This window comes from Hyperolius riggenbachi, chromosome 4 (assembly GCF_040937935.1).
Source record: "Hyperolius riggenbachi isolate aHypRig1 chromosome 4, aHypRig1.pri, whole genome shotgun sequence".
In the NCBI taxonomy this organism is placed as follows: Eukaryota; Metazoa; Chordata; class Amphibia; order Anura; family Hyperoliidae; genus Hyperolius; species Hyperolius riggenbachi.
Genome location: NC_090649.1, coordinates 183,640,554 through 183,667,982, shown reverse-complemented (window position 1 = coordinate 183,667,982; position 27,429 = coordinate 183,640,554). Strand labels below are relative to the sequence as shown.

The following is a 27,429-nucleotide window of genomic DNA, read 5'->3' as shown; positions in this document are numbered from 1 at the left end:
TTGTAACACCATGCGTGTCAAGCGCTGACATGTGGTGGTGTTATCCAGTGGCTGTGCTCAGATGTGTCTAGTGCTGGTACCGAGCGCTAACAAGCTCCTGGCCCGTGCAGGAGAGCAGCTGACAGGCAGTGAATTCACTGTACCGAGCGCTAACAAGCTCCTGGCCCGTGCAGGAGAGCAGCTGACAGGCAGTGAATTCACTGTCTGTCTTGTGTGAAAAAGCCCTAAAGTTGGTAAGCATGGCCTGACCAAGAGCAAACAGCTCTTCAACATGGTAAATACAATTAGTGCTTAATATTGTGAGAATGTTAGGGCCTTTATTTAATGTTTGTATTTATAAAGCGGCAACATATTATGCAGCGCTGTACATTAGTTAACCACTTCCGGATTTCAGCCTGATCTGTGCTGCGGGGGCTCTTCAGCCCGCAGCACAGATCAGATAGCAGGCAGGGCGATCAGACCCCCCCCCCCCTTTTTTCCCCTCTAGGGGGGATGTCCTGCTGGGGGGTCTGATCGCCGCCGCGCTGCTGTGCCTAGCGGGGGGGGGGGGGGGGCTCCTCAAATCCCCCCTCCGCAGCGCTATTCCTCCCTCTGCCTCCTTCCCCTCTTCACTATGGGCTGCGCAGGACGGAAATCCGTCCTGCGCCGCCTCAGATAGGCCTTAGCTGTGCAGCAGCGCCGTATGTATGTAAACAGCGGGGAAGAGGTTCCCCGCGTGTTTACATTTACCCTGCGAGCCACGATTGGAGGCTCGCAGGGTGTTCACGGAGACACCCTCTGTGAACTGACATGGAACCATGGAAACCGCTTCAGGATTCAGGGGCGCACTTATGCGTATGCAGAATCCTGAAGTGGTTAAGGTTACAGACAATATTTAGGGGTGACATACAGCAATACATGCAAACCAGATCATGCAGCACAGTATGACTACAAGGTAATGCTTAGGCAGTCACTGGATGGGAGCATGGATATTAGGCCAGATGAGTTCACTCAGATCCATAGGATGGGTGTACGGTAATGGAGGTGCGTGAACGGGTAGGAGACACAAGGAGGAGGACCCTGACCAAAGGCTTACAATCTACATGGAGAGGTGGGGACACGTGTGTGTGTGTGTGTGTGTGTGTGTGTGTGTGTGTGTGTGTGTGTGTGTGTGTGTGTGTGTGTGTGTGTGTGTGTGTGTGTGTGTGTGTGTGTGTGTGTGTGTGTGTGTGTGTGTGTGTGTAAAGGTGACTTGAGGGCGTAGGCAGTTCCATAGTGTTGGAGCAGCTCTTGAGAAGTCCTTTCGTGTCGGATTGTGGATAATTCTAGCTGCTGCATTCATGACGGACTGCAGAGGAGCAATTCGGGAGACCAGACAGAAGGGCGTTGCAGTAGTCAAGGCGGGAAATTATGAAGGCATGGATGAAGAGTTTGGTAGTGACAGAGGTCAGGAAAAGGCAGATCTTGCAGATGTTATGGAGGTGGAAGTTGCAGGACTTTAGTTTTTAGATGTGGGGGGTGAAGCAGAGTGCGGAGTCCAGGGTAACACCCAGACAGCGGGCTTGAGAGGTAGGGCGAATGGTAGTGTGATTAACAGTGACATTCACATCTGGGAGGGTCAAGGACGGCCGGGGTGGGAAGATCATAAATTCAGTTTTGTCAAGGTTTAGTTTAAGGAACCTAGCAGATATCCAGGAGGAGATGGCTGATAGGCAGGAGACCACCTTGTCCCTGGTAGTGATGGATAGGTCATGGGTGTGGAGCAGTGTTGCCAACTCATCCCTTTAATTACTGACACATATGAATAATACAGGTTTCGTGGTTAAGGTTGATGCAGGTAAGGCACTGATTATGTGTAAGTAGCCCCAGAACCTGTATAACTTAGATGTGTCAGTAATTAAAGGGATGAGTTGGCAACACTGGTGTGGAGGTAGATCTGGGCGTCATCTGCATCTTTACAAGTAGCACATGAGGAAATGAATCATAACAACTACTTGAGAACACTGGGCTTAAACCCCCCTACTGACCAGGCCAATTTTTACAAAATAGGCCACTGCAGCTTTAACCACTTGCCGACCGCACGCTTATACCGTGCGTCGGCAAAGTGGCAGCTGCAGGACCAGCGACGCAGTACTGCGTCGCCAGCTGCAGGCTGATTAATCAGGAAGCAGCCGCTCGCGCGAGCGGCTGCTTCCTGTCAATTCACGGCGGGGGGCTCCGTGAATAGCCTGCGGGCCGCCGATGGCGGCTCGCAGGCTAAATGTAAACACAAGCGGAAATAATCCGCTTTGTTTACATTGTACGGCGCTGCTGCGCAGCAGCGCCGTAAGGCAGATCGGCGATCCCCGGCCAATCAGCGGCCGGGGATCGCCGCCATGTGACAGAGGACGTCCTGTCACTGGCTGCACAGGACGGATAGCGTCCTGTGCAGCCCGGATCACTGGGGGGACAGGTAGGAGAGGGAGGGGGAGGGAATGTCGCCGCGGAGGGGGGCTTTGAGGTGCCCCCCCCGCAACATGCCACCAGCAGGAGCGATCAGACCCCCCCTGCACATCATCCCCATAGGGGGGGAAAAGGGGGGGCGATCTGATCGCTCTGCGTGCCCGCTGATCTGTGCTGGGGGCTGCAGAGCCCACCCAGCACAGATCCCATCAAACAGCGCTGGTCCTTAAGGGGGGGTAAAGGGTGGGTCCTCAAGTGGTTAAAGGCCTAGCTGCAGGGCAGTACAACTCAGCACACGATTTCTCCCCCCCCCCCCCCTTTCTGCCCACCAACAGAGTTCTCTGTTGCTGGGCTGTGATTGCTCCCCCAATGTTTATTTTTTTACACAAATATTTAATTTTTAATCTAACAAAACTTTTCTTTTTTAATTTTTTATTATCTCCCCCTCCCTGCCAGCCAATGACAGCGGACAGCTTCAGCCTATGACAGCGGATTGCTCATGTGTTTCTCAGTGGGACAGCTGTGTCACACGGCTGTCCCCAGTACAGCGCTGCAATAAAATCACAGCGCTGTACAGAGTAAATAGACGGCGGCGTCTAACAGCCTCCTAACGGCAATCGCCGCTGGGAGACTGATGGCGGAGCGGAGCTCCGTCATGCAAGCAGAGATGCGCAAAACATCTGCGTGTGCGATCTCCTGAAAAACATGCCCCCAGGACTGCACGCCAATTGGCATTAGGCAGTCCTGGGGCTGACGCTGCGCTCATACCCATTGGCGTGAGGCGGCCGTGTACAAGTTAATAAAAGGGTTGGAAACGTACAGACTAAATGAAAGATACACCACTAAATACATTGCAGTGTTCTCCCCAGAATTTTTTTCCAGCCGGGTGGCATGAAAAAGTAGCCGGGTGGGTTGCAAACAGGGGAAAGCAGGGCCGGCAACTCTGCTTACAGCATAGGACATCCCTGTACCTCCTATCACGTCCTCTGCAACCCCTATTATGGCCCATGCATTCCTGCACCCTCTATCACATCACATTCATCCCTGCACCCCCTATCACGTCCCATGCATTACTGCACTCCCTATCACCATGCGTCCCTTCACCCCCATTACTCTCACCTAATACTTTACTGCAGCTCCACCTATCTCCCAATAGACAACTCAAACAATACTATTACCTTATAACATAGGTTATTGCACTCCCAGACACATTTCATGCAATACTGTACCACTATCACACATTCCACATATTACTGCACTTCAGTATGCTCCCTTACATCACCCGCCACACTCCACATGATTGCACCGACCTACAGCTTATTAGTGATCACATCCCATCACCCTTCTTACAGCACATACATTGCAGCATTACTACAACCATTCTATTTATAAATACACAACCATTCTATGATTCTTACACCCTGCAGTATAGGGTACCCCTCTGCCCTGATCCAGTATGCTTGCACTTTAACACTGCTTCCTCCCCTTAACCATACCTCCCAACTTTTTGAGATGAGGAAGAGGGACACTTAAGCCATGCCCCTGCCACACCCCCATCACAACCCTATTCATGCATACCATAAAGATTTCATAAGAAAAATACGTTGTTTTATAATTCAAACCACCCTTGTCCTTTTTATCCTGGTTCATTTTCCTTCATGTTCCTCATGTTTCATAGTAACATTTTACCATTTTAACATTATCAATTTAAAGGATGGGAATAAAATTTACAGTCAAACACATTTTTAGTCGAGATAGATAGATATATTTACATAGAAAGAGGGACAAATGAGGAGAGAGGGACAGGGCTCCCAAAGAGGAACAGGTGGGAGCTATGCCTTAACATTTCCCAATGTCACCCCCTCCCCCTGCTCACCCCATTGGCAGCCGCGAGGATGAGCTGAATGGCCTCCTTGAAGTAGTAGCGCTTGTCCACAGCAACCTGTCCTGCCGCTCTGCTGGAACGTTGTGACCCACTTCCTCAGCCCGCTGATGCCCGGCTTCTGATTGCAGTACGGCTTTACGCTGAGTATCTTCACAGCCATGATCGGCTGCGAGGAGTATACACGTGCTGCAGGCAGCCCAGGGGAGCCACTGGCCAGGCCACTGTACGGACGGGAGGGTGGGTGTACTGAAAGGGACCGGAGGATGTGCTCCCTAGTTCCGGTTGCGCTTCCTGCCTGTAGAGTTCTGTCCGATCTTCAGATCGCTGCCGCAGGGATATGGGAGAGAAGTGATGTGCAGTAATGCGCTATATGATGCAGCGCAGCCGGAACTAGGGAGCACATCCTCCGGTCCCCTCCAGTACTCTCACCCACCCTCCCGTCCGTACAGTGGCCTGGCCAGTGGCTCCCCTGGGCTGCCTGCAGCACGTGTATACTCCTCGCAGCCGATCATGGCTGTGAAGATACTCAGCGTAAAGCCGTACTGCAATCAGAAGCCAGGCATCAGCGGGCTGAGGAAGTGGGTCACAACGTTCCAGCAGAGCGGCAGGACAGGGTGCTGTGGACAAGCGCTACTACTTCAAGGAGGCTGCCGCTGCTCTTAAGATATGACAACTCTACAGGCGCCAGGAGAGCAGCGCAGCCGGAACTAGGGATTGCAATTCAGAGGGAGACCCGCTCTATGCGAGCAGACGGCAGCGCACATAAGCATGTGATGCAGGCGGGCCTTGGAGCACCCGGGCGGGGTTTCAAAACAGCCGGGCGGCCCGCCCACTTAATAGGTCCTGGGGAGAACACTGCATTGCTAAATACTCATTCCAAACAAAATGCTGCATAACTAAGCTAAAAAAAAAATAAAAAAAAAAAAAAGAAGAAAAAAACTCCCTGCCCCATCCCCAAACTAGTTCAACACCATGCAAACAGATACATAATCCTACTACTCAACTCACCATGTGTGGAAGCAGTGACAAAAATAGAAGGTCTGACAAGAGAAGTGGGGGAATAATGTGGTCACACAGGTCTGCAGCTGCCCCACTTGCCAGCAGCGCTGTATGCACTGTACAGCAAGGACACAATAGCATAGGGCTGTGAAGAGTAAACCGTCTGATAGTGTGGTGAATAGTCAATACATACAGTATATGTTGTATAGTAAGGAAACTAAACATCAGCATTAACTAGAATTAGCCCAGCAGGTCACATCTCTATAGACAGTTCCCTGCTATGGTCTGGAATGACCCATGCAAGTGTTGCAAACCATTGCCATCCAATGGACTAGCATTAGTAAATCCTGTCCGGTTTAGTAGGACCATTTATGATATTTGGTCAGCTTGTTATTAAAAAGGTCCAATATGTCCAAGATCCCACAGTAAGTGACCTGCTTATGGATGGTCAACTTTCCACACAAACTACGTAAATAAAAACTTACTGCTCATCGTAGGTGGAGTCTGAAACTTGAAGTACAGATGCTTGGAAATCCTGAATTACACACTGAAACATTGAAAATTCATTAATTAGTCCTACAAATATTGAAAATACCAGGATAAAGTCCATACCGGCACATTTTACTTACATTGCACATATAATTATGCCAGGAACGAGTGACCTGAGGTAACTTCTCTTTCTTTTTCCAGTTAGCTGGTGCTCCTTCCCGTACTGCTTCCTAAAACACACAAAGTCGTGAGGAGCCATAGTAGAATAGGCTGAGTCTGTGGCTTCACATTACTACTTGGCCAGAGCTTCTTACCTTTGAAGCAATCATATATGGGGGAATAAGGTCCACACTCATTTCTTGAAACAATTCTCTACACTGCATAGTAATGAAATCTCCAGCAAGAGGAGATTTTACAATACCTGCCAAATGAAATATAAAACAAGTTTCAGGTGACATTTACAAAGCGAACACACTTACTGTAATCTATCACAATATGGAAGAGATATGGAAGTAGCCATGTTTATTTTCTTTTAAACAATACCAGTTGCCTGGCTGCCCTGCAGGTCTATTTGGCTTCAGTATTTTCTCAATTGCACCAGAAATAAGCATGCGGCTAATCTTGTCAGAACTGACAAAAAAACGTCAAACACCTGATCTGCTCCATGCTTGTTAAGGGTCTATGGCTAAAAGTATTGGAGGCAGAAGATCAGCAGGAGAGCCAGGAAACTGAGGTTTAAAAGAAAATAAATATGGGAGCCTCCATATCACTCTAACCTCAGGTTCCCTTTAAACAGGATAACATAATCTCTGATCCAGAGATGTCTTAGTTAATCCGGCCCATTTTGTTTACCATTTCTCACAACATTGCTCATTACTGTAGATGTAAGTAACTAAGCAACTCCTCAGTTTATGAAATCTCCCATCTGCAGGTACTCAATATCGCTCCACAGTCCTGTCCTTGTATGTTGAAATGATTAGCAGGTCAAGGTGTGATCCTCAAGGACAGGTTGATCCGCATCATGGGGCGTGCAAATGTCTCTCTAGTGACCGACAGTCAGTTGCATGCATTTCTTAGACGCAATGTTTAAAATCAAAGCAGGTTCAATATGCAATACATCTTGCACTGAGGAGGTGTCCTCTGCAAATGTTTATTCCTGGATATTTCTGTATGGCCAGTCGAGATCAGGTTTATCAATGGTCAAAACCAGTGACCAGTCTGCATGCAGCAGAGGTAATAGACAGCTATGTACACATATCACAGAGTCCCTGTTTTCTAATACAAAGTATCTGCACAGATATCAAGTACGTGTTCTAAATCTAAAACATTTATAGAAGTGCAAAAAAATAATTTTAATATTAAAAAAATGACACCAAGAGTTTGGTTCACTAATATTTGCATACTTTTTTTCTCATGTTTTTTTTCTTACTGAGGCGATGAATAAAATCTAGCTTTACTTACCTGAGGCTTCTTCCAGCCCCTAGAGGTCACATGTGTCCCTGGTTGCAGCTCCGGTCTTCTCTCCGATCTCGCTGGCAGCCTCTGACATATCACCGACCCCGATGGGTCAGCGTCTTCTGTGGGTGTGCAGGTGTGCGCCCACCCCATGCGAGAGCACGCCCACATCACTGGGAGCGTACCTAGCTTGCGCAGTACTACTGCATCTAAGAAGAAGACGCCAACCTATCGGGGGTCGGCAATACTACAGAGGCTGCAAGCGGGACCTGGAAGAACGGAGCTGCAGCGAGAGACACAAATTACTTCTAGGGGCTGAATTATTTCTCGGGGCTGAAAGAGCTCCAAGTAAAGCTAGATTTTATTTTTTTTTTCATCATCTTGGATATCCTTTAATGGATTCAAAAGATTTAAGAACCCAACAAGTAAAAAGTACTAAAAAATAAGTTAATCATCATTATGTTTTGCTTGGAAAGTCCTTAAAATGATTTTATTTCATATTAAGTGTGAAATATAATGATAGATAATTCATAAATTTTGTAAATCACACCATGAAACTCAAAATGAAGACAAGATTTGCACCTTGTTGAAGTACATATCCGTCATGAACTGGAATGGCTGTAGTGTGTGTGGAACCGCTATCCAAGATCAAACCCGTAGATCGACCATTAGCAAATCTGAATTCAGGAGTTAAGGAATCATTTTCTTCATAAAAGATTGACAAACAACAATACATAGAAGAAACTGCATACTGCTTTTCCGACACAATTGGATATGGATTCCATAGTGAACAGTGAATGAAACCAGAGCCTTACTTTTCCATAGGTAAGAATCTGTTTTTATTTTTTTTAAGTTCAGATTTCCTTTAAAGGTGGAGACTTGCTAAAGAAAGCCAGGGAACATAAAAAAACAATCATAAGGAACATTTCAAATGAAAGTCATCATTCACTTCATCTCTACACCGGGCTCTCCCTTCTCAGGAGATACAGTCAATGGATAGAGAAGGCACACCAACGAAGGTCATCAGTCCACCAATTCGTAAGTTGTAGCACGTTTTATTGTGCCGCAATCCACAATGGGTCCTACACAATGAGACTCGTGGATTGCAGCACAATAAAGAGCGTGCTATAACTTACGAATTGGTGTGCGGATAACCTTTGCTGCTCCGTTCTCAGAAGGGCAATTTCACAGTCCAAGCCTTCATTCACTGATACTTTTTCCAGTTCACCATCTTAAGTAGTTTACTGCATGCTGACACTGAAAGAAATGTTGCCAATGGGGGAAATGCATTTCTTCAGGTTTACATTTGTACCAGTATCTGACAGGTTCTTCTTATGCCGCCTTATGTTACTGCTGTGTTCACTTAACCTAGTTCGAACATTGAGACTTTTGGTCCACGTAATCCCATGTTCGTAGTAACGCATGAAAAATTGCCATTGCTTTTAATTTTCATCAGGTGGGTCATGTGGTCCCCTCTGAGTATGCTTGAACAGATCAGGCAGTTCAAACACGTAAATGTGCCCATTTTCCTTCATAAAAACGTTTTAAAATGTCCATTTTCAGCAGAACATCCTGTAAACTCTTACCTTTCTTGCACACAACGGAGGGGGGGTGGAGAGGAGAAGTGTGGAAAACTTCACAGGAGAGGACCCGCGTCTACAAGTGCCCAAGTATCAGGGATGCTCTTGCGTACTAATTTTAGTATAGTTGTCATATGTAGAATTAAATTGTACTTCTCTGCTCCTCTCTCACCACCCCCTCCCCAAACTCTTTTCTGTTCAATTTTACAACCAACTCTGCTGTGGCTGTGCACTGCGTTTCCAAAAGCATGTCTAAAATCTCACCGATGGAAATGAGCCCTCACAGTGCAAAAGACAGGGTCCATTATAAAGAAACATGTGGAAGCAACCCTAAAGCGCATGCCAAGTTCACACAGGTATTTCCCACTGATAGCAATACAAGTGCAGCAGCAGAAGCAAAACTGGCATGGTGTGTACGTACTATAGAAGTCTGTAGCTCTGGTTACAAGTTTATGCTGCTTCAAGATGTCCATGCCTTCAAAAAGGAGGTCAAAAATGTTTTAAAAACACATAAATAAAAATGACATATGCAAGCTTTTACCATCAGAAACATTCAAAAACTTATCATGAAGTAAAACATTGAGGGCAGCACTCGAGAAGGATACGCAGTAAGTACTGCAGTTTTGCAGAGGAAGAACGCTGGAATATTGTAATGTTCAAACATCAGCTCTGTTAGTTTTTCTCTTTTCGCTCTTGTATTCCACTAAAGGGGAAATAAAAGAAAAAAAAAAAAGTAATGAAGACAAGGGATAAAAACTGCTTTTCACAAACGACAATAAAGAAGTACTGCATGATAACAACAGGGTGTTCATTCAAAAGAAGAGAACAGTGAGAAACAGCAGCAGCTTTTTGGAGATCTCAAGTCATGCCAAGGACATGTTCTAGAAAGGTGTGTGCAATTCAGAATCACATAAACTACTATATCTGTGAACCATTAATATGGCAAAAAAAAAAAAAGTAAGATATTTACCCGAGTAGAGGGAAGACTCTGGAATGCTTGAGCACACGCTCGAGTGTGGCCGCATCTGAGCAGTAGCATGAAGCCGCTCATGGACAAGCAGCTTTGACTTAATGTGCTGGAGCGGCCATAATCACGCATGCGCTCATACATGAGCTAGGCCACAAGAACATACCTGACAAGCTCTTGTTGGATATTTTCAAAGGGACCCTGCACAGCACCCTTGCTCAATCTTAACCCCCCCCCTTTCCAACCCCAAACAGGCAGCTGATCCGCAGAAAAAAAAATTCAAAGACGCAAGCGCCTACTATTTGTAGCCGGGTTTTGCATTGCTTGCAGCCCCGGCTCCTAATGTTTTTTGCCACCCAAATCCCCCCCGCCGATATGCCTGTGGTGGTGCCCAAACTTCTGCAACTAGCAGGCACTCAAATTTCCCACTTCCCTTTTTTGGGCCATATAGGAACAGGGAAAGAGAGATATGCACACCTGGGCAGAACCACAAGCAGCCAGTCAGATATCATCCATTCACGACAATGGGAAAATGTTAAAGGTTGCCATTCTCACAGTAATAAAGCCAAAGTCCCCAAACTTGGTACAGTTGGTGACCAAGGTTAAAAATTCAGTAGAAGTGGTCGGAGCATAGAACAGCCAATTCAATTTCAGCCATTCATTTTAAAATGGGAAAACGTAAATTGCAGCCACTCTTAGACTGTCGCAGGGTTCTCAAACTTGGCACAGGTGGTCACTGGGTGAGTGAGATTAATGGTCATGAAAGTGAGTGGAGCCTACAACAAGCAGTAAAAATTAACCTAATTTTCACTGTGAATGGCAGAGGCATCAAACCTGTTACAGTAGGTCACTGAGCGACTGGGGTTCAAATTCAGAAAAGGGGGTGGAGGGACAAACAGCCAATCAGATTTGTTTTCTTAAGTTCAATGAGAAAATGTAAAATGCTTCCATTATCACATTATTGATGCAAAGGATCCCAAAGCTCACAAACTTGGTCACATTGTGTGTGGAAGTAAGAAAAATGGCTGGTCCAAACAACCAAATATATACCCAAGCAACGCAGGTCTTCAGCTAGTACCAAGTATCAGAAATACATTTATACTTACTATTTACACACTACAGTCCCCCATCCCCCACAGTAGGGTCTGAAAAAACTATCCTATCTGTACTTGCATAGCCAAAAGGTAGGACCACAAACCTAACTATGCTATCAAATGTATGCCAAAGTAAGTTTGGGCATAGAGAAAGCATAAGCAATTGTGTGATGCCCACAGGTTCTGAATTTATAAAGTCAACAGTTCCAAGAGAATAAAAGTTTGTTCACATAGGTTTGGTGGCGTTGTTTTGCAGCAGACACCAGACAGGTGGAACAGATCCATGCTTTCACATGGACCATTAGACATATCCACCACGATTTAGTGCGCTGCAATAAAACAAGTGATATAACAACAACTAGTTTATTTTACTAGAGTGGATGTGCTATCATTCATTAGATGAATGATGCTCAACATAAAACACAAGTTTCACTAATACTATCTGTAAAGAGAGACCAGTGAAAATAAAAAATAAATGTCAACAACACTTACAGCAGCCTCTGACATCAGCACAGGATGTAAACTAGCTTCTGATTTTATGTGCATCTTGTACGTGTGGTCTAATATAGCCTGAAAACTGTCCCAATCCTCAACTACAAGAGAGAAACAAAATTCAAACATAATTAAAAGGAAAAACAAAACAGAAAAACATCCAAATGAAACGAAAAAATAAATAAATGTTTAAAGGAATACTTAAGTGAAAAAAAAAAAAATGATCTTTACTCACCCGGGGCATCCCTCAGCCCCCTGAAGCTGTATGGTGCCCTCGCAGCCCTGCTCAGATCGTCCTGTCCCCACCGGCAGCTACTTCCGGGTTCGGCGACAGCCGCCGACAGGCTGGGAACGTGGGTGATTCTCCGCGTTCCCAGCCGCTGTATCACCCTCTATGCAGCAGCATAGAGGGTGATATAGCGGCTGGGAACGCGGAGAATCACCCGCGTTCCCAGCCTGTCGCCGAACCCGGAAGTAGCCGCCGACGGGGACAGGACGATCGGAGCGGGGCTGCGAGGGCACCATACAGCTCCAGGGGGCTGAGGGATGCCCCGGGTGAGTAAAGATCATTTTTTTTCACTTAAGTATTCCTTTAAGCTGTACATCAGGTTCCATTTTTAAAAAACGCACTTTACTGAAGAAAAAAAAAAAAAGTTTAACTTACCAGTACTGGTATTTCTGCCAGTTCTCAAAGACTGCTTAAAATAAGGGGTCTTTCCCACTAAGAAATGCGATTGCAATTGCGCTGTGATGCAATAGTGTTTCTCCCTAATTTCCACTACCTAGATAGAGCTTGGGAGCTCAATTGCACCAAAACTGCAGCAGGATGCTTATTACACACAGGATAAAAATTGTGCCACAAACTGATTGCACGAATGAAAAACGTTCACAACAGTTTCCAATAGTCTTAACCTACCATTTTGAAATCTGCTGGCGATCAGAATCAGATTGCAAAACACTGGTAGTGGAAAGGGGCCCTAAAGGTACATATACACATCCAATTTTAATTCGCCAATGACTGGCAATGTATATGAGGGTCAACAGATTTTTAATATTATGAAGAGATTGTGTAAGTAAACTTTCATATATTACATCTAAGTAGTAAAATTAGCCAATCAAAATTGGATGTGTGTACACTCTAGATAACAGGCTCCCTTCTCACGCAAAACAACAACTAGAGATGAGAAAAAAAAAAAAAAATCTAGCTTAATGCAAATCACATACGACTTAGAACGAAACCAATCCACATCCGCAGCAACTACATAAAATCTGATTGGGCCAATCCTGTTACTGGCCTGCTGATGCTTAACGTAGTAGAAAAAAAAAAAAAAACAGGATTAGAGCAGACCCTCCATTAAAGAATACAAGCAGGCAGCACGGTGGTGTAGTGGTTTGCACTCTAGCCTTGCAGCACTGGGTCCCCGGTTCGTATCCCAGCCGGGGCACTATCTGCACAAGTTTGAATGTTCTCCCCTTGTCTGCTTAGGTTTCCTCCTGGCACTCCGGTCTCCTCCCACATCCCAAAAACGTATAGATAAGTTAATTGGCTTTCCCCTAAAATTGGCCCTAGACTTATGCTACGTACACACATGCGACAACGATCGTTCGTTGAGAACGACGAACGAACTTTTAATTGATGAAAGAACGACCTAAGTAAAGTTAGTTTTAAAATGTGTGTAACGATCTGATCGTTAGAACGAACGTTACATCACAGAAAGCAACTATTGTGCTTGCGCATAAAAGGAGAAGTTTCATGGAGAAATAGCGAAATGCGCATGTCAAGCCTAGTACGAACGATTGTTTCCAACGATTAACTACTTTTGCAAACGATCGTCGTTGGAAAAAATCCGCTGAGACAGAACTTTCTTTTGTAGCGATTTGGCTCGTTCGTCGTTTGCCTTAATAGTCGGTGGTTCGTTTTTTGTAACGATCGTCGTTGGTAAAGATCGGGGAACGATCGTTACAAACGACTATAGTCGCATGTGTGTACGCACCTTAAGGACACACGATACAGATATAACTGTGGTAGGGATTAAATTATGAGACTCTCTGAGGAGTTGTTAAGTGACAAGACAATATACTCTGTACAGTGCTGCAGAAGATGTTGGCGCTAAATAATAATAATCAGCTAAACAAAGAACTGGGGATTGGCACGGACCAAGTCACACTTTTTCAAGAGATCTGCCAAGAACTGGACCATAACGAACCAGGTCTTTTGGGCCACCAAATTACTGGGCCTTGGAAGCATATTAATTTGTGGAAAAGTGTACAGAATGCTTCCTCCAAAGGATGGCTAAGGCGATCTGGTCTTCTGACAAAGATGAAGGCTACAGAAGCATACCTATGAAAAAGCCGCCGGGAGATTAGGGCGCAGGATACAGCCAATATATGGCTTACCCTGCTTCTGCACAAGTCCCGGCAGCTCTAATTACTATTCCCCCTCCAGGCTGCCGTGGGTGGTAGGGAATGATGCAATTCGGCTTCCAGTTATTGCTGGCGGCCAAATTAGTGTTTTAAAATTAATTTTAGCTTCGTCTTGTGGCGGTGCCCAAATCACTCACTAAGTGCCGCTATAGCAGTAATTCCTATTACAGCCTGTGCTGTTTTAACCAGGGCTGTGGAGTCGGAGTTGGAGTCGGGGCAATTTTGGGCACCCGGAGTCTGAGTTGGAGTCGTTTATTTCATAAACTGAGGAGTCGGATGATTTTTGTACAAAATCCACAGCCCTGTTAAGTATTAGAGTAAGGAGTCGGAGTCAGGGCCATTTTGGGTACCCGGAGTCGGAGTTGGAAGATTTTTGTACCGACTCCACAGCCCTGGTTTTAACAGCGTTTGCGACAGAAAGCTTTTCTACTCTAACAAGAGGTGAAAACATTCACTAGACCCACTTGAAAGAGATGTCCATAACACTTCCTCAGAAACGTAATTCTCTCTCGCTTAAAGGTCCAATATTGCAACATAAATACATAAATTTAAAATGTGCTTTGTTCCAAAGTAAAATACAGTAGAAATCTATTTTTTCCCTCCGTTGCTGTCATATACAATAAGTTATAAAATCTGGCAGAACTGAGATTTTGGACTAGTTCATCTCCTCATGGGGGATTCTCATGGTGTTCTTTATTTTTAATAGCACTTATTGATTGTCAGATGCACAGTCCAACCTCCAAAATAGTGTGCCAGGAGTAGGGGTGCTGTCTGGCATCTTTGTATAAATTGTTTCCAAGAAGGGCTTTTATAGAAAGTCAGATTTGTCAGCAACATAAGAGCCCAGCCTTGCACATGCGCAGTATGGATGTGCTTGTCTTCAGAACTACTCTGGGACATGAGTAGTTCCAAAGGCTGGCAAAAGAGTACCCAAATCTAGCAGGTCAAATAACTTAAACGGGGGACGGCATTGGAACAACGGGACAGACCAAGGACCAGGAAGGCTCTATGGTATTCAGAGCCTTTCCTCTACTCTGGTAAGTCTCAAACCGGCAGTGAGTTTTCTCACTTCAAGTTTCTTTTAATCAAAATAATAAAGTTGCAATAAAACAAATGTAGAACTTACTCATTCCATTCTTCAGAGGTGAAAAAGCCTCCATGTTTTCTCGTGGTACCCTGAGTGCATTTGTATCAATATAGTATCTTGGACCTCTTTGTTTGTTTTGCTCGCCATCAGTTTCCATCGGTGTACTGCCATCTTCTCTGTCCAGTACTACACCAATTGTCGTAGGGAAATCTACCTGAAAGGAACAAGGATTAGCATGAAAAGGCAATGCCAGCCAAGCAGGAAAAAAAATCCTCTGCCAGGTAATCCAAGTTTCTTTCTATGCACATAGAATAATGGAAGCAGACATAGCGTTAACCTCCTGTGTTTATAAATTAGCTGCTCTGCTGATGCAGCCAGCTAACAACAATCAAATTACAGTTGTGCTTAGTCACATATGAGGGGGGAATTAGACCGGCTAAACTCTCTAAATACATACAGGGTGCATGTCTCTAAGTTTTTCTTCTATGTAGCTGTAAACGCGCACGCAGCACAGTGCAACAGATCCATTGTGAAAGAAATATACCAATTAGTTAACTCGACAGACTGAATTTATCAAGCGTGATACCTGACAAAGAAATAGCGGTTTCAAAGCTCAGTTTTTCAAACTAAAATTATTTGCACCCTCGTATATTTGCTGTGAGACCTTGCTTCAGGAGTAATTAGCTGCACAAAGGGAGTGGTCAATTAGATGCAAAGAATTCTAAATTGATGCAGGATTAAGTAAATTGTGTATGCAAATGTATGCAGCTTGAAAATATACCAATAGCACTCCACCTCAAGGGATATGTTTGTATAATACTGCTTGGAATTATTTGCATCTCATTAACCATCTCTACTGCACAGCACAAGGGGCACCTTTTCAGCACTTGGAATCTGAATAGTAGCAAACACTTTATCTACCAGTTCCTGTTAGGACGCATTCAGACCCTGCACTTTGCGATGTACTCACGTCACATGTTCAAACTGTGTGCTGCACAAGTTAAAATGAGCTTTATTTTAAAGTCTATTTGATGACTATTAAGGGTACATGGTGATGCATATCTTATCCAGGAAAGCCCTTGTACACAGCTAGTTAGGCTAATGATGTACATTGCAAAGCAGAGGTGTAAACATGCAAATATTGTTTTACAAGCACTGCATTCCCATGCGCTACTGCATTATGTTAAACGCATTCTTACAAACACTGTGGAATGCTTTTGTTGACTATGCATGTACAGTTGTGTTCAAAATTATCCAACCCCCACTGAAATTGAGTGTTTTGACATTGCTCAATCATGCTTTAGGGCTGTTTTGCTTCTGCAGGTACAGGGAAGCTTCAGCATGTGCAAGGTACCATGAATTCTCTTCAGTACCAGCAGATATTGGATGAAAATGTGATGCAGTCCATCAGAAACCTGAGGCTTAGGAGACGTTGGACCTTTCAACAGGACAATGATCCCAAGTATACCTCCAAGTCCACTAGAGCATGGTTGCAAATAAAGGCTGGAACATTTTGGAGTGGCCATCGCAGTCACCAGACTTAAATCCGATTGAGAACCTTTGGTGGGACTTAAAGAAAGCAGTTGCAGCGTGCAAGCCTAAGAATGTGACTGAAGTGGAGGCTTTTGCCCATGAAGAATGGGCTAAGATACCCGTAGATCGCTGCAAGACACTTGTGTCAAGCTATGCTTGATGTTTAAAAGCTGTTATAACTGGAAAATAATGAATGTCACTTGGGGGGTTGAATAAAACTGATAATGATGTGAGCAAAGAAAAGACATTTGTGGTTATTTCATTATAAATGTTATGTTATATTTGTCTGACTTACAAGTGCCACCTTGATTTAATTGTAAACAAGATGACTGAAATGATCAAAATCAATATCAAACTGGCCAAAACACTCAATTTCAGTGGGGGTTGAATAATTTTGAACACAACTGTAACATAGTCCTTAAAGAGACTCTGTAACAAAATTTTGAGCCTTATTTCTTCTATCCTATAAGTTCCTATACATGTCCTAATGTGGTCTGTCTTACTGCAGCCCTTTCTGGTTGCACTGTCTCTGTAATAAATCTTATCTTCTTTCCTCTGTCGGCTCTGTTGGCTGTGGCTGTAATGTGTGGAATGTGCAGCACTGCTTGTCATAGGCAGAAGCTTTACACACCAACTCCAAGCTCTGCATGAGTCACACAGTAAGCTAGTTCTCAGCCTATGATACTCTGGTTAGAAGACAAGTCTTTTGTTTGTAAACACTGCCTAAAACGGTTAATTACAAGCCAGGATTGCAGCAGGGAGTGGCAGAAACAGCACAGAGGGGCCAAGGAGAACATAATGAAGAGAATGGTATGCTTTTTATTGTAAGAATTTTAGAGTACAGATTCTCTTTAACCTGGAAAAATGTTTTTTTAACTAAAGCAGTATTTCCCCATAATAGGGGGGGGGGGGGAAAATTGCCTAGAAAATATTTTCTTATTGGTTGTTGGTTTATTGATATTCAACCAGATACAGACATTAAAAAAAATAAATTAAATCAATAACTGAATTAGATCTTACCCATGCCCACCCTACTCCCCATATAATGTAAACATAATGGGTTAGGGGTAGGATACACAATGTATCATTTCTCTTCAACATACTGCACCCCGATTCTTGAAGGCCAGAAAGTCAAAAATGCTCAGGCACACTTTTCTGTGGTCAGCACTGCAGCAACAACATTTAACTCTACCAAACCATGGCAAGTGTGGAAGCAAACAAGAAAACATGACCAGTCAAGTCTCTTTAATACTGTACATAATATCGAAAAGTACAGTTGTGCATTTCTTACGAGTGCAAATTTACTATCATGTGCATCCCAAAAACTTACATGTAAGTTAATTGGTTTACCCTATATTGGCCCTAAAATGCAATGGACATATAACTATAATAGGGATGAGATTGTAAGGTCCTTGGAGGTACAGAGAGTGACAGGACTGTGTACTCTGTACAGGACTGCAGAAGATGTCAACACTACATAAGTACTTAAATAATAATTTCAGAAATGGGAGGCTGACCTAGGGCTCTAAACAAAGATTTGCACATTATATTACTCTAGACATGACTAAATAATGATGAGAATGAACACTTTCACCACTTACCTTTGGACAATCCTCCCCTGCATATCCGCCACGTACTGAATATGAGCCAATATCAAATACCAAAGCTCCAACCTCATCTAAAACAAATAAATATACAATGTTTTAAAATGGATTAAATATCAAAACTGAACTTTTATGTATCTATGTCATAGATTCTGCTCTGTTCTGCTCTGTCATAGAAGCGTACATTGCTTAGGCCTGGAATTATTAAGTTGCGCTACTAAAGCAGCACAGCTTAATGTGAGGGAGCACTTAACCAGAAGAGCGGCCGATATGCACGCCTTACATAGCAGCACTCGCTATGTAAGGAGTGTGCCTTCCTTAGTTAACCTCCTGAGCGGTCTGGACGAGCTCAGCTCGTCCATCACCGCCGGAGGCTGCCGCTCAGGCCCTGCTGGGCCGATTTTTATCAAATAAAGTGCAGCACACGCAGCCGGCACTTTGCCAGCCGCGTGTGCTGCCTGATCGCCGCCGCTCTGCGGCGATTCGCCGCGAGCAGCGGCGAAAGAGGGCCCCCCTAGCCGCCTGAGCCCTGCGCAGCCGGAACAAAAAGTTCCGGCCAGCGCTAAGGGCTGGATCGGAGGCGGCTGACGTCAGGACGTCGGCTGACGTCGATGACGTCACTCCGCTCGTCGCTATGGCGACGATATAAGCAAAACAAGGAAGGCCGCTCATTGCGGCCTTCCTTGTTTATTCTGGGCGCCGGAGGCGATCGGAAGATCGCCTCCGGAGCGCCCTCTAGTGGGCTTTCATGCAGCCAACTTTCAGTTGGCTGCATGAAATAGTTTTTTTTTTATTTAAAAAAAACCCTCCCGCAGCCACCCTGGCGATTTAATCAGAACGCCAGGGTGGTTAAGCATGTTGCTAAGATAGCAAAAAAAAAATTAAATGCGGGTCGTCCTGTGATAAAGCGACCACGATACTTCACTAGTGGCCATTACTATTTTAATTCACTATGTTAACTATGTTACAGTAACTTTGTTAAATATCGCAGTTGCTTAAAGGGGTTCTTTGGAAGGGTTAAATAAACAAAAAAAGACACTTACCCAGGCCTTCTATCGGCCCCCTGCAGCTGTCATGTCCCGCGCCGTCCTCCTAAGATTTTCGGTTCCCCACCGCTGGCCCTGGTCTAATATTTGCCTAACTAGACTAATGATCGCTTCCGCACTTGTCATCGGGAGCTCACTGCGCAGGCGAAGCTCCCGATGGCGCGCAGCCAACGGCGCCGCAGTCTAGTTAGACGCGCAATTAAATTGGGGAACAGAGGATCGCAGGAGGACAGCGTGGAACCTGACAGCTGCAGGGGGCCGATAGAAGCCCAAGGTAAGTGCTGAGTTTTTTTTTTTTTTTTAAACATGCCAAAGAACTCCTTTAATGAATCAAGGCCTCACTTTGGGAGGGGGAAGCCTCAGAGTACCAATGAGGCTCCCCTCTTCCCTGTAGCTGCAGACAATCCAGCGCTGGCTTCCCCGAAGCGTCCCGCAATCCGTGCTCGACAAGCCTTACAAGGCTTGGTATATTTACCTTCCCTGGCTTCAGCGGGGGCGCTGTTGCGGCTTTCAGCACGGAGATCGGCGAAAATAGCCGATCTCTGTCGGATCCAGAGGCTTCCCCCACCCGCAGTGAGTACCCCCCAGGGGAGCTTTTCTTCGTTACAGGTTTTTTTTTTTTTATTACTGTATTAAATGGTATGTATATTTTTCAAACATTCTGTAAGGCCCGGTTCACATCTGCGTTTTTTGTGGAGCCGGCCGTATGGATCCGGCCATCTAGATCCTGGAAAACGGTCCATTTTTACAGCCAGTGTGCTGCAAAACGTCCATTTTCCATAGGTTCCTATTGTGCTGCAAAACCACCTGTTTCCGTTCCGCTTTGGAAAATTGGGTCCTGTTGCATTTTTTTTGTCCATTCAGCGGAATGGACCACGGAACTGTACGGCTGGTTCTGTTGACAAAACATAATGTAAACCCGAGCCTAAAGCCCCATCTACATGATACAATTTGTGCAATTAGATTGGATCAAATTCGATTGATCGATTAAACCTGACATGTCCGATCGGGATTCGGTTCCTTCGGTAGTGTGTTCGATTTGCCATTGCTTTGCAATGACATTCTACCACACTATCGAATCCCGATCAGACATGTTGGATTTAATCGATCGATCGAATACGATCCGATCGAATTGCACAAAAATGTTTTATCGTGTAGAGGACTTAATACTCTTACAGCAAGAGGGGAGGGAGGATGTAAGCATGGGCTGCTACAGTCTGACATAACACTCAAACTTGTTTCCATGCCCTTTATTGCCCACACAGTTGTGATTGTGATTTTTTGCACAGATCACATTACTTGTGGACAAAAACAAGTCCTCAGCTCACAGAACAGCTTTGGTATTTATAGTATATAGTTACATTAATTTCTAATTGATTTTTTGGGTGAAAAACTGAGCTCTTCAAGTATTGAATTTTGTACAAACTCTGCAGTTGCTAGGATTGAAAAACCACAGAGCAATTATAACTGTCAACGAATATACTCAAACTGGGAGGAGACACCCCAAAAGTTGTATGCAGTCAATGAGTGGCTAATGAAACAGTCTTACCTCAGACTGAAGGTATAGAAATCAATTTTATTGTGATCGACAGCAGAAAGGACGACATGCTTTGCGAGACCTGCCCCCCCTTCAGGCTTCTTTCAGCCACTCCCATGCACTGTGCGGGCGCTTGATTGCATTCGGTACTGGAGGTGGCCAGGCGACCCCCCCCATTAGTAGCATCTTACATGGGGCATGAGACGGTTTCTCGCTGTTGGGTAATGCTGCCACATGTCAATTGTGACACACATACTGTTACCGAATGCTACCCTTCAATGCACGCAATTGCGGCCGCACGGCGCTTATGGCCGACAGGCGGGCGGCTGAACTGCTTGACAAACGAGTTGTTCAAGCTTCGTGGGAAAAAAGGCCTCAGTTGGATTTTTAAAGTTAGCTGCCATTCTGTTGTGATGATTTCACACATCAAATCACTTACCCATACCATATTTCTTTGGCTGTAGGTCAACCTCAAACACCAGTTCACTTTAGAAAGGGGACCAGCAGCAAACCTCATAGGAAACAGTTCTCTATTTACAGTAGGCCTGAACAATTTTAGGAAAAGATTGAATTACACGATTTCTGTGAGAAATTGCGATTTCGATTCACGATTTTCAATACACAACGATTGATCAGCACACCGATGGTAAGTATGAATTCCCCCAGTATAGGTAGCCACATATAGGTGCCCCCAGGATAGTTTAGCCAACTATAGGTGCCCTAGGAAAAGTTAGCCAGTGTATAGGTGCCGCAGTACGGGTTAGCCAGTGTATAGGTGCCGCAGTACGGGTTAGCCAGTGTATAGGTGCCGCAGTACGGGTTAGCCAGTGTATAGGTGCCGCAGTACGGGTTAGCCAGTGTATAGGTGCCGCAGTACGGGTTAGCCAGTGTATAGGTGCCGCAGTACGGGTTAGCCAGTGTATAGGTGCCGCAGTACGGGTTAGCCAGTGTATAGGTGCCGCAGTACGGGTTAGCCAGTGTATAGGTGCCGCAGTACGGGTTAGCCAGTGTATAGGTGCCGCAGTACGGGTTAGCCAGTGTATAGGTGCCGCAGTACGGGTTAGCCAGTGTATAGGTGCCGCAATACGGGTTAGCCAGTGTATAGGTGCCGCAGTACGGGTTAGCCAGTGTATAGGTGCCGCAGTACGGGTTAGCCAGTGTATAGGTGCCGCAGTACGGGTTAGCCAGTGTATAGGTGCCGCAGTACAGGTAAGCCAGTGTATAGGTGCCGCAGTACAGGTAAGCCAGTGTATAGGTGCCGCAGTACAGGTAAGCCAGTGTATAGGTGCCGCAGTACAGGTAAGCCAGTGTATAGGTGCCGCAGTACAGGTAAGCCAGTGCAGTGTTCTCCCCAGAATTATTTTCCAGCCGGGTGGCATGAAAAAGCAGGCGGGTGGGGAGAGATGAAAATGCAGGGCAACTTTGCTTACAGCATAGGAGGTGGTGAGCCAATGACAGCCGGGTGGTCACCAAATCTAGCCGGGTGGAGCACCCGGCTAAAAGAGCCTGGGGAGAACACTGCAGTGTATAGGTGCCGCAGTACAGGTAAGCCAGTGTATAGGTGCCGCAGTACAGGTAAGCCAGTGTATAGGTGCCGCAGTACAGGTAAGCCAGTGTATAGGTGCCGCAGTACAGGTAAGCCAGTGTATAGGTGCCGCAGTACAGGTAAGCCAGTGTATAGGTGCCGCAGTACAGGTAAGCCAGTGTATAGGTGCCGCAGTACAGGTAAGCCAGTGTATAGGTGCCGCAGTACAGGTAAGCCAGTGTATAGGTGCCGCAGTACAGGTAAGCCAGTGTATAGGTGCCGCAGTACAGGTAAGCCAGTGTATAGGTGCCGCAGTACAGGTAAGCCAGTGTATAGGTGCCGCAGTACAGGTAAGCCAGTGTATAGGTGCCGCAGTACAGGTAAGCCAGTGTATAGGTGCCGCAGTACAGGTAAGCCAGTGTATAGGTGCCGCAGTACAGGTAAGCCAGTGTATAGGTGCCGCAGTACAGGTAAGCCATCCAAATCCCCCTTCCCTTCGTCTATATAGGCAGATCCCCCTCCCTGTATATAGGCAGATCCCCCTTGCCCCCACTAGCCGCTGTTACATACTTTGCTCCTGGTTTTCTGCTCCACTCCCGGCCCCCTCCTCCGGTAAAGTTTTTCAATTCCAATCGGCCGTATTGCATAGCCGCAGGGGGAGCCGCGGTTAAGAGCGAACGAGTGCTCTCATAGTAACGCGGAGCCTGTACCAGGAAGTGTGACATCACTTCCTGGCGGCCAGTGTTACTAGGCAACGCTCGCTGCTTCTTCACCGCGGCTCACCCCGCGGCTACGCGATGCAATGCAGTCGATTGGAATTGAAAGACTTTGCCAAAGGAGGGGGGCCGGGAGCGAAAGGCCAGGAGCAAAGTATGTAACGGCGGTGGCGAAAACCGCTGCTTTGCCGATCTGAAGATCGTCTTGGGCGTGATCATGATCCTTGGTTTAAAACCGAATATCGTTCAGCCCTAATTTACAGTACCCTTTTACAGCCCAAAGCATTATAATTGGCCAAACAGTGTGGGCGTAGTGTGCTACAACCTATTTTAAGCCCAACAGTTTGAGAGGGTGCCGTCCACCCAATCACATTAGATGAATTTCCATGTGAGGTTTCCTGCTGAGTCCCCAAAAATGAATTAGCACCCAATTTCATATACAGGCTGACCCCATTATTTGACCATTTTAAATTGGGATCTTTTAATAACTCAAGTGCAAGTTGACCCAGGTTTCATTTGGAAGTATCCCCCCCCCCCCCCCCCAAAAAAAAAAAAAAAAAAAACATACCAATGAAGAAGGAAGCCTCTGGATCCTACAGACCACCACTGCCACACACAGAGCCCTATAGCATGTCTGACAAGAGCTTGTCAAATCTTATTGTGGCCACCCTCCCGGCTTTGTACAGCCTAGACATAAACAGTAAGCTAGAGCCGCAAACTTAACCCGAGATGTAAAACTGATAGACAGAGGCTGCCTTATTTATTTCCTTTTTAAACAACGCCCCTTGCCTGGCAGTCATGCTGATCTTTCTGGTCAGTAGGGTGTAAATCACACACCTGAAACAAGCATGCAGCTAATTTTGTCAGATTTTTCATAGACATCTGATCTGTATACTTGTTCAGAGTCCATGGCTTAAAGAGACTCTGAAGCGAGAATAAATCTCGCTTCAGAGCTCATAGTTAGCAGGGGCATGTGTGCCCCTGCTAAAACGCCGCTATCGTGCAGCTAAACGGGGGTCCCTTACCCCCCGAAATCCCCTCCGTGAAGCCGGGGATCTCTTCCTGGTTGAGGCAGGGCTAACCGCCGCAGCCCTGCCCCACGCGCGTCTGTCAGCGCGTATCTCCGCCTCTCCCCCGCCCCTCTCAGTCTTCCTTCACTGAGAGGGGCGGGGAAGAGGCGGCGATGCGCCGCTGATAGACGCGACTAGAGGCAGGGCTGCAGCCGTTAGCCCTGCCTCTAGGAGCAGCAAAATCTACGACCAATTTGGTCGTTGATTTTGCGGGGGTGGGGGGTTGGAGTGAAGGGACCCCCGTTTAGCCGCAGGATAGCGCCGTTTTAGCAGGGGCACACGTGCCCCTGCTAACTATGAGCTCTGAAGCGAGAATTCTCGCTTCAGTGTTTCTTCAAAGTATTGTGCTGGGCATACAAGGCTTGATTTTGCTGCTCTATCCCACTCAATTCCGCAGGCGATTCTCTTATCTTCCGCTCATTTTTCTTTTTTTTTTGCATTGTGTTCAAAGCGGAATCAAGTGGGGAAACGATCGGGCGGGAGATCGGACATGTCGGAAATCTAAATGGCTCAGAATCAAGTTGTGTATTCCCAGCATTAGGGGCAGAGGATCAGCAGGACAGCCAGGCAATGTGCATTATTTTAAAGAAAATACACGTTGCCTCTATATCCCTCTCACCTCAGGTAAAGAGGGTTCTGGGCAGCAGCAGTAATCCTGAGGACAAATAAATCCTCTGAATCTCCTCCAAAGGTAGGCATTTTTTTTTTTTTGCATTAGGTTCGCCGTACCAATAACAGTAAAAGACAGCAATACTGATTTGTCATGGCGGATCGGTTTGGACAATAATTGGTGTTCGTTTGTATTGAATGCTAACAAATTATTTCTCCAAACAACGCAAGCGTGGCTAGTTACAACTTCCAGGTTCTCGATTTGGCGATCCTGCTAACGAATCAATCGGTAGACTGTTCTCAAATTTTATGAAGTGAGATCAAGTGTGTGTACAGAGCTTTACATATGAAGATGGTACAACGGTGATCACTCATTTGATAAAATTGCTCCAGCCCATTTATATCCATATTCCATCCATAACTTCTTGACCCAGCTTTGCAAGCCTGACTATGATCTGAAATACAGCTGCTGGCAATGAGCTAACACATGAAATCATGGACAGTCTGCATGTGACCGGAGTACAGAAACAGGACTGTTTCCTAAGGAATGGATATGAACATCACCGGCATCACTACAGCATCCCTCAGGACACAGAACTAACTCAGCAACACTTCCTTGATAGCAATGTGTCCCTAGAAACCGCCTCCCCGTGCTACTGGAAACTGTGCTGGCTACTTTTGTTTACTGTGAACCCCAAATCAGGCAGCGCTGGAGAAACACAGGCTGGCTGCCAAGCGCAGGACACCCCTCACCTCCTCCGTACACCCCTCCGCTCATCTCCAGATTGTAGCCTGATCTCCACCGGGAGCCTCTCACCGCAATCCAGCCTACCGGAGCACGGAAACGCACGCTACGCGCCAACAATGGGCTGAAGGACCTTACACACGTCGCGACCATGTGACTAGTTCCAAGAGTGGGCGGGGTAATGGTGGCTCTGAAGAAAGCTTGTGCTCAAATGTGCATCTTAGCGCAGCGGGTTCTTCTCCTCGGTATTGCAGAGTCAACACCGTCGGCAAATAGGAGGGTCATTGTGCCTTGTAGATAGATAGATAGATAGATAGATAGATAGATAGATAGATAGATAGATAGATAGATAGATAGATAGATAGATAGATAGATAGATAGATAGATAGATGCTATCTTATAACAAAAACGCTAGCATTGCGTAAAAATGTGCTGCTAATTGAAGTCTATGGGGCCGCTGGAAAAAACGCATATAAAAAATGCTCGTTTTTGAAAACGCTGGTTTTATTGCATATTCATAGACGCATCAAAAATGCATTCTTGGGAATGCAATGGTATGCGTTTTTATATGAGTTTTTCTTTTTCCCAAAAAATATTTTATATATTTATGCAAACGTAAAAACGCACACAACATTAAGGGCAGGTTTCCATTACAAAGTGATGCGAATGCGGCTACGTAGCTGCATCGCATCACTTCCGCATCTCCCGATGCGGAAGTGTATTGAGGAGATCGGATGCGGCCGTGCGAAAATCTGCTGCATGCTGCAGATTCTCGCACCGCTCCGCACAGCATGCACGCAATGGAAACTCTTCCATTGCTGTGCATGTGTTTCAGCATACCCGCGGTGCGATGCGGCTATGCAGCCGCACCACTCCTAGTGGAAACGGAACCTAAGGCTTTGTTCACATTAGCAAACACGGACGCCGTGTGTTCGGAACGCAACGTGTTCGAACGCACGCCATCCGCATTTGTATGCGTTGCGTGGCTGATCTCATTTACTGAAAGTAAATGGGACAGCCGCGCGTTTTGGGAAAAAATATGTGCAGCATGCGTTCCCGGACCGCACAGGTCCGGAACGCATACAGTGTGAACATCAGACAGTGCAGTCTATGAACTGTCTGATGCCATGTGCGTCGGCCTCCTGCACGCGTTCCTCGAAACGCAGATGGGATTGTGTGCAGTGTGAACGGGGCCTAAGGCCCTGTTCATATTAGAAAAGTGAACGGCGGTGCATTCGGAATGCAACGCATACGAACGCACCCCATCAGCGTTTGTATGCGTTGTGTGGCTGATCCCATTGTGAATGGGTCAGCCGCGCGTTTCTGGAAAAAATGCTTGCAGCATGCGTTCCTGGACTGCACTGGTCTGAAACGCATGCAGTGTGAATATCAGACAGTGCAGTCTATGCACTGTCTAATGTCGTGCGTGTCTGCCTCCTGCGTGCGTTCCCGAAACGTGGAAGGAAACGCGTGCAGTGTGAACGGGGCGTAACATAAAACTTCACATAAAACAAATAATTTCACGTTCTGTTATGTGTGCACCCAGCCAGATATATAGATACGGTAAATTTGCCATACGTTCTGTGGGTAGATAAACAACAACGTTCTGCGGGTAGATAAACAACAACATATGGCAATGCCTCTGTGGACAGTGTTTGTGTTGTTTGTTCTGGAAAATGGAAACTGCGTTTGTTAATGGCTCATTCACATTATGTGCCATTCTGTCAGTTATGCCGCACTGCACATTATGTTCAACACATGGCAGCCGTTCATAGTACAGAAAGCGCTCACGTGTGTTGTGATGTAACATGCCCAGGTACAACATGTACTTAACATTATGTACATAATAACATTGCACAACGCACGCAATAGCCTGTCGAGTATATTATGTTGCCACTAAAATGGATCCTGCCACAAATGCAGTACATCGGAAATTAGTGCACAAAATTGCATTCATGTATAGTTTGAAAGAGGTATAGTGTGAAAGAGTACGGCCTGTACACACTCGTATGTTGTGTTTCAGATTTCAGCAATGCAACGCCAATGCATACTGGGATCTGCAAGAACATAAGAAAGTGCATACAAAGCACTTTGTGATGTCTCCATTTAGGCGATGCGCTTTGGTGTGTTGAAATAACATGTAGAAAGATA

General features: G+C 45.8%; 1 protein-coding gene across 2 annotated transcripts in view; it reads right to left on the bottom strand.

Annotated features, from left to right (window-relative positions):
- Positions 1-25,429, bottom strand: part of LOC137570605 (actin-like protein 6A) — a 57,595-nt gene extending 32,166 nt beyond the window's left edge. Inside the window, exons 1-9 of one of the 2 annotated variants that reach the window (XM_068279305.1) lie at positions 25,287-25,429; positions 18,028-18,104; positions 14,933-15,107; positions 11,383-11,483; positions 9,435-9,532; positions 7,832-7,926; positions 6,109-6,215; positions 5,935-6,024; positions 5,791-5,852 (exon numbers count right to left, since the gene is read on the bottom strand). In XM_068279305.1, the coding sequence (XP_068135406.1) occupies positions 5,791-5,852; positions 5,935-6,024; positions 6,109-6,215; positions 7,832-7,926; positions 9,435-9,532; positions 11,383-11,483; positions 14,933-15,107; positions 18,028-18,104; positions 25,287-25,311 (830 nt within the window). In that variant the 5' untranslated portion in view covers positions 25,312-25,429. The remainder of the gene's footprint in view (positions 1-5,790; positions 5,853-5,934; positions 6,025-6,108; positions 6,216-7,831; positions 7,927-9,434; positions 9,533-11,382; positions 11,484-14,932; positions 15,108-18,027; positions 18,105-25,286) is intronic. The other variant, XM_068279306.1, reaches the window with a different exon arrangement.
- Between the last annotated feature and the right edge of the window lie 2,000 nt (positions 25,430-27,429).